This window comes from Barbus barbus (assembly GCF_936440315.1).
Source record: "Barbus barbus genome assembly, chromosome: 17".
Taxonomy (NCBI): Eukaryota; Metazoa; Chordata; class Actinopteri; order Cypriniformes; family Cyprinidae; genus Barbus; species Barbus barbus.
The window spans coordinates 28,370,893-28,378,646 of NC_136745.1; the positions used below are offsets into that span (position 1 = coordinate 28,370,893).

General features: G+C 35.3%; 1 protein-coding gene across 2 annotated transcripts; it reads left to right on the forward strand.

Moving 5' to 3' along the window:
• The first annotated feature begins 636 nt into the window (after positions 1-636).
• LOC306883803 (C-X-C motif chemokine 14-like) lies at positions 637-7,135 on the forward strand. Of its 2 annotated transcripts, none has more exons than XM_079439292.1 (4): positions 637-1,163; positions 2,247-2,352; positions 3,961-4,074; positions 6,014-7,135. In XM_079439292.1, exons 1-4 carry the CDS (start codon positions 1,100-1,102, stop codon positions 6,027-6,029), a joined length of 300 nt encoding a protein of 99 aa, XP_079295418.1. In that variant the 5' UTR covers positions 637-1,099; the 3' UTR covers positions 6,030-7,135. The 2 variants fall into 2 exon arrangements, with proteins under 2 accessions (XP_079295418.1, XP_079295419.1); XM_079439293.1 differs by lacking the exon at positions 637-1,163 and adding an exon at positions 1,505-1,700 and having other exon boundaries at positions 6,014-7,128.
• Positions 7,136-7,754: the final 619 nt, after the last annotated feature.

Here is a 7,754-nt window from a genome sequence, read left to right on the forward strand (position 1 = left end):
AAGCAGCTTATTGAATTAACTCACTTTGCATGTCTCTAAATATTCAAATAAAAATTAGCATTTTCAAAATATGTCTGTATCTTACATATTTAGAAGTCTTCATGAATCCATTGTCACATGTGAAATAAAATACACTCTTCAACGTGGAAAAGATGTTGTGAATGAATGTGCTAGCAGCTGTTGGTTTGTTTTTATGCAATGCTAATTTAAAAAGAAAATGCTGATGATATATAAAAGTGGACAGAATCAGTTCCAAACTATTGCCAACATTATGCATTTTTTTACACAAACCCAGGTTAGAAGCACAAAATAATACTTATGCAGCTTTATTGGTGAAACTAGCATAAAACATTTTATATGCATTAGGCTACAAAACACTATTACCACCAATAAAAAAAAATGCTTTTTTAACATTTAAGAATTATGAAGGAAAGAAAAACAGTGTTCATTCACAGGTTTACTTAATTATAGCCTAATCTAGCATAAGTCTCAGAGAGCCCAAGAAGTTAAAGGCAGATGTTTTGTATTTAGGTCAAAAGAGGTTCTTAAGAAAACACTCTTCTAGTAAAGACTATTATGATGTCCGACTGTATAGATTTACTTGGTTATAAAAAGGAGTTTGCTAAACTGAGCCTTTATTCATGAGCAAGAATCAGAGAGGGCAAATTAAGTGAGAGGGCAAGAAAGCCAATGCAATTATCTCCCCTGACAACGTACAGATTCTCCTAATAAACTTTTTAACTCGATTTCATCGCTTTTTCTCTGCGTGTCTCAAAGCCTAGGGCACTACCTACCTAAACAGCCTCGACTGCATGCAAACGATTCCAAAATGCTGTCTAGGTAGGCGACTCGCTCGGTTTGGAGACACGGCCACAGTTAATTCGTCGGCGGGCTCTGCATATCAATGAGGCGCTGGAGCGCGTGTTTATAGAAGCTCCGAGCTCGAGCGCAACTCTTCAGATTGAGAAGAGCGTGGCGTACCGCGGAGCACACACAACATTACAGAGACACAGACGGGTTTATCATCACTCTCGATTATTGGATTTGAGTGGCTTGAGTAAATCGGAGGCTGCTGGAGCTTCTCAACAAACTATTAGGGATGAATCGCTGTACGGCCGCTTTACTTTTGCTGGTTATCGCCGTTTATTCGCTCAACACAGAGGGTGAGTGTGTGTTATTTTATTTTAATATAGTTATAGTTATTTAATTTTTTTTATGTAGGGTTAAAGTGTCAATCAATACAGAATTATGCTATTTCCGAAGTGCATGATTTTAGTAGCCTATAACACATCTATGCTTCTATTTGATCTGTTTTGAACTTTTCGAGCAGAATAGCAGCGCCTTTTACTGGTGCAACTTGTCTAATATCTCCACTTGTCTCAGACAATCTAGTTCACTCTGCAAAACTTGGCCAGTGGTAGTAAATAGTGGCTCTTTGTGTTGCTGGATGAGTCTTGTTGGCTTGTGTCCTGAGAGGCTGTTTAGAGATGATACTGAATGGAGCGGAGAAGATTGATGAGGGATCAGATGTAGGTCACGCGCAGCTCACCTGCTGGAGGAGATCGAGGGAAAACAGCAAAGGGCACTTTAATGAATCTCCACCACGCCAGTCTAGTGTGCTGTTTGTTGATTTTTGTGCAGCCTTGTTGTCAGTTCAGTTTTGAATGCGTTTGAAAGTTAGAAAATGCTGCCTGGAACATGTCAGTAAGCTTCTCTGGAGGAAATAGCCATGTTATATTTCATCAAAAAAAAAAACGTAATACCTGATCAGAATTAAGCACATTTACCTCAAATTTTCATTACGTTAATGCAAAAAGTATATATAAATTTTCATTAATACAGCAATGAAAGTTTTTTAGACACGATGTTAAAATCAGAAAACAAAACTATCATGCATATTTACAGTACTTGTCCTTTATTATTTTTAAATGCATAAAAATTAACAAATTACATTAATGCATGTTAATGCAAATAAAATGTTGTTTGCATGTAAGCTTATTTTTTTATAATGCTGTTTTATTAAAGGAATGCATTTATAAAAATGTGTAAACATTCTCATTTGCTTTTCACTTTTAGGCTCTATTTTCTTTATGCAGCTGTCACTTCTTTCTATTTCTGTCTTCTGTATTCAAATATTTCTTTTTGAGGTTGGGTGCAACATGAATCAGATATCGCTTGACAGTTTTTGTGAGATCTACTGCATGATTTTCCTTGAGACTAAACAGTGCGTTTTATTCATTTCTTAGCATACAAGTGCAGATGCACGAGAAAAGGTCCGAAGATCCGGTACAAAGATGTACAAAAGCTGGAGATCAAGCCTAAACATCCGTACTGCCAAGAAAAGATGATATTGTGAGTTGAAAAAATTACTATCTTTGATTTGCTCGTTTGAGTCTGTAAGTGTGTTTGGTGTGTTTTTATGACCGTTTATGATTTGCAGTAGGTTCTTTAACTGGATAACAACTCAATAATTAGCTATTCTGTAAATATTATATATTTATTAAGCAGCTAATATTTCCAGTAAGCTTTTATAGAGTAGTCTTACAATAAAAAAACTAAATATGAAACCATTTTTTAGATGTTTGTTGATTTCCTCATTGCTGTAACTGCAGCTCATAAGTGTCGGCTGCCCCTAGACCCTGCTATAGATAAAACAGGTCATTTCATCTCGAGGTGGTCAAGCATGGTGATCCAGCTCAATCCAGTTCACACCAGTTTAATCAGCTCTAACTGTAGCTGTCAGGTAATGGCCACCAAATGCGTCATGGACTATGTAATGACCATCTTAGATCATCTATTAAACCGTTTTAAATGGATTTTCAATAGGATCCGGATGACAATTTAGTGGCACACTTAAAAGATGCCGCAATTGAAATTATTTAGCATGGTGCATGAAGCCTGTAAGATCCAAACGTGTTTTCTATGGTGTGAAGCAAACTTGTGTTTGTGACAAGCAGGTCTTTTTGAAAGACATTATTATACATTCTGTTCCACCTGCTGGTCGTTTTAGGTATTGCAGCATATTTACAGAGCTGGGGATATTTAAAATCAAGTTATGTCTTATATTCAGTGTTATATAGAAATCTCATTACATATGGACAGAATTGTTTCTCTGAACTGTAGATTTAAAATGAAACCGGTAAGATGTAAAATGTATTACTTGATGCATTTACAGCAATATTTGAAGCACATTATATTCTCGATTAAAGTGCTGTGCCTGTGTGATCACTTAAGGAATATATAATAGCCATAGTATTTCAGCTAGTCTTTATACTTATATAATTAATAGTTAATGCAAAAATATATTTTATATAAGAATAAAAAAAAACACACACATTTGTGGCCATTTAGCCTCAATGTTTGGTAAATAATCCCTGGACATTTAACTCATTTGTGTGCATTGGTGATCTCTCTGCTGAAAGTGTTCCTTCTCTTCAGTTTATGGCACTGGATTCGGAGTGAGAGTTTAACATTCTAGAAGCTTCTCCAGTCCCACAATAGCTCCTGCTCTGTTTTAAGAGGCCAATGAAGAGTTTAGAGTCAACAAACATGTTCTTTTGGCTGCGCAGGTGAATAATAAAGTGACAATCGAAAAAGACTAGGCCCTCTTGGTCAGTTTGCTTCAATGATTCCAGTGATGTGGTAAATATCATCTTAATAGGCAAAATAAGCCATGGTATTGAATTTGCATTGGTTTACTAGTCGAGTCAGCAGAGCATTCTGCGGTCGTGATGATTCACCTCAGAATCACTCATTTGTCAGGATTTGTCCAATTTCTACCTTCTGCATATAATTTAAATGATCGTTTCAATCGTAGTATTGTTATTATTTTTATGATTAATGACATGCATGAAATATATCACTGCTTATTGTTTGTGTTGCTTGAATGACTAATGTTCTCCCCATGTCTCATCCTGTTTACCCATCCACTCATCCGTAATTTCTCCCATGTGTTTACAGTGTGACCATGGAGAATGTGTCCCGTTTCAAAGGTCAGGAGTATTGCCTGCACCCCAGACTCCAGAGCACTAAGAACCTTGTCAAGTGGTTCAAAATCTGGAAGGACAAACACAGGTAGCGTTCAGTAAACTTTTGCTGATCTTCTTGAGATTTCAAACATCGCTTCTACGTTAATAGATATAAACGACTGCCTGCCAGCACTGCAAACTAAAAACCCAGATCAAAACCCAAATGACTCATGTACTTTCACATATTTCCCAAGATACATATTCAAGCGAAATTCAATGAGAAAAAAGGGACTGTTTTGTCTATCAGGAATGGATTGTGGTTTTTGGGAATGGGTTGATTTAAAGTCAAAACAATTAGCAATGTTAAGTTATTATAGTCTGATTAAAGATTACAGAGATAAACTACAGAGGGGTTTCTATTAGATTAAAATGCTCAAATTTTGTGTACAACTAATTTTCTGTCTTAAATTGGAGCATAAATACATTTTTCTTCAGTATTTTTGCTTTGTTTTCCATTACAAATATCTAAACATCATTAAATCAACATGCAAATGAAAGTCTTGAACAAAATTTCTTGAGTTTACGCTTGAAACAAGAGCAAACATCTGTCAGTGGGGTATGAAAACTAAACCAGCTGGCAGATATTTGCTCTTGTTTCAATCAAACTCGATTCATTTTGATCAGTTTCTCAGAAAACGACTTTTTTTCATCTGATGTCATTTTTTGCTTGTCACATAAATGGAGCTTGATTTTAGAATCTTCAGACACTTGCACTGAAAACTAAGACAAATACTGATGAAGAACTTTTTTTGTTCTGTGTAATGGAAAAAAAACAGTAAAAGTTGTTTCCATATTCTAGTGGCTGAGAGCAAAGGTATTTATAAGTGCGCCATTCAATGCTTTCCTTAAGTTTTCTGTACTTGGTCTTAAAAAGGCCTTAAATTTATATTCAGAAAACCCAAAACCCCAAATAAGATGGGGAACATTTAAGAACAAAAAAAAAAAAAACTGAGTGCACCTTTAGGCCGTGTTCACACTTGGCGTCTTTTTTGACTAGAAAAAGTTGAAAAGAGCGTTTTTTTAATGAAAAACAAAGCTTGCAGCGTCTGTTACAAATAGCAGCTGAGAGCGTCTTTTGTTGCCATAGCAACAGCTGCAACAGTAGCCTAGCGCTGTGTACTGCAGAAATGTCAAGAAAGAGTAAAAAGTTGGCTCTTGCGTTGACTTTTGAAGTTAACGGGAAAGAAAATGTCGATTCACCACGAGGTTTGTGGGTGCACGACATTATACGAGGAAGAAACCAATATGGTGCTTACAACAATTTAGTCCAGGAGCTCCGGTTGGATGATGCACGGTTTGCGGCACCTTCTCCATTTTTCTTCTTGTTATGGAAACGACAGATCTCGCTACTCGCTTGTCATTGGTCAGCTGTCAAAAAGGCGCTTGACGTAGGGCGTTTTTTTCAGAAAAGTTGAACTTTTTTCAACTCGAAAAAACGCTCTGAGCTGCAGAAAAAGACGCCGGCGGTGGCATTTTAAAAAGCGCTCAGGACTTTTTTGAAAACACGGTTTACTCCATAGGATTATAATGTAAAACAGACGCCGGCAGCTTTGAAAAAGACGCCAAGTGTGAACACGGCCTTAAAGTATTTATTAAAAAGGAATTTAATAATACTCTTGAAAATGTATGAAATGTCACCATCAAATCAAAATTGTTTGGAATATTGCAGTGCTTATCAAAATTAAAGCATGCACATGTTTTTATTCCTGTTCCCTCGCAATTTTTAAGCAAAAACATTAACTTTCCCTCATCTGATAGATAAAAAGAAGTCCTGGCAAATTTTTTTTTTTTTTTTTTTCGAGAAGTCATTTCACTAAGATATGTCACTTTTACGAATTCTGTTTCATGTTGACTTTAAAGTCATGTGCACTTAGAAGACTCGACCCCACTAGGTGTCAGTATAAGCCCAAGCACAACAGACAAAAAAAAGATCTTAAAGCCCAATATTAAACCTCTCTATTTATTTATTTTTTGTCTCTTTGTAGGGTGTATGAGGCCTAATCGTTCTCCATGCACAAGGCTGAGAACATTGCGGGATGTGCTGCACCTCCAGTGAACTGTGGAAGACCAGAGGACCAATTTTTTTTAAGCATGACAAAGCATATATCCAGACAAGCTTATCAAGCACACCAGTTATATTAATGTGGAATAATTTATAGTCATACAAAAATGTTTCTTATACAATGTCATTACGAGCCAAATGCGCAGTTGCGGCAGAGAAAAGTCCCTGTGAATCAGCACCATCTGTAAGAAGTGATCATTACATTTTTGCGAGGTGTAATGTTTTCTGAAGCATCAGTTCTCGGTCTGATTCATTGTGTCGTGGCATATAAAGGGGTTCTGACACTTCTATCTGAATTCTGTCTGGTTTGAAACTACTGCGATATAGTGTCAAAGTAGATCTTAGAGTTCTCACAGTACAGAAATATCGAAGATGTGTACATAATATCTACAAAGACTTTGTGTTCTAAGCCAACATTCAAAAGGAGGCAAAGTGTTATTCCTCAAAATATTGTTTCTCATTGATCTGCCCAAAAGTGCCGGAGAAACTTTTTTTTTTTTTACTTATTCACTTGTTATTTTGGAATTTCATGGTGAAGTGAAAGAGATGAAGCTGCATTCAATAATATCAGTCATTTAAATCATATCATACTCTATATTTACACATACACTTCGGTGGGAATGTACCGCCACACGACAAGCACATGAACTTTGGGGCCTGCAGTGGGTCATGTGTTTAAAATGAAGCTTTTTATTTAATATCAGCACATTCTGAACTACATGTGCCTCCTCTTTTAGGTGTGCAGGTTTTGTAAGCTATTTGTTTGGAATGACTGTGTTTTTCTTTTTGGTAAATGGCATGTTTCTCGTCTCCTCTTGTACATCAGATTGTATGTATAAGCACACAGAATAGGCTCTTGTGTAGAGACCATCTCGCCTAGTCTAGCTTGTTCAGAATTTATTAGTGAAGCCTATGTATTGTATCACAGAATTGTTATTTACTATTTAAATAATAAATCATAGAAATTTGTGTGTGTCTGGACTGATCCACCAAAGTCCAAGGAGTGTAATCTTCAAACACAGCAATAAACATATAAATAAATCACTGGGTGTGTGCGCTTTTTATTGCGTAATTGTTTTATTTGAATGTCAATTGTGTGATAATATGGCTTTGTATATTATATTATTGTCCGGTGATTAAAGGTTAACTTGATGAGCTCATGCTGAGATTAGTCTAAGGACAGCAAAATAAATAAAATATACAATGACTGGAAAATACTTAAATATATTATAAAAATTATTTATTTCAACATTTCTCATTTTTATTTAGTTTAACTCAATAACTAAAGCTAAAACTGAAAATTTATAAAAAAAGACTACAAAATTTGTATATAAGAAAATTACATTTATTTTGTTATTTTGTTACTTTTACCTAAACTTGAAATAAAAACATAAAATATAAAAAAAAAAATCAAACTACTAATATAAATAGTTTCTCAATGATACTAAAACACTGAAAGACATCCTCTGCATTCATCTTAAATCTCTTATCATAGAAAAATGCTTTCTATGATAGATCAGTTGGAAAATGAAAAATAGACATCCTTTAGATGAACATTTAAAAAAGAAAAATGTACAAATGAATATTCAGTCAATAGATATAGGGGATTGATTGATTGCTGTAAGCCCCTCACACATTTCTATTTCTCATATCTACACAATTGC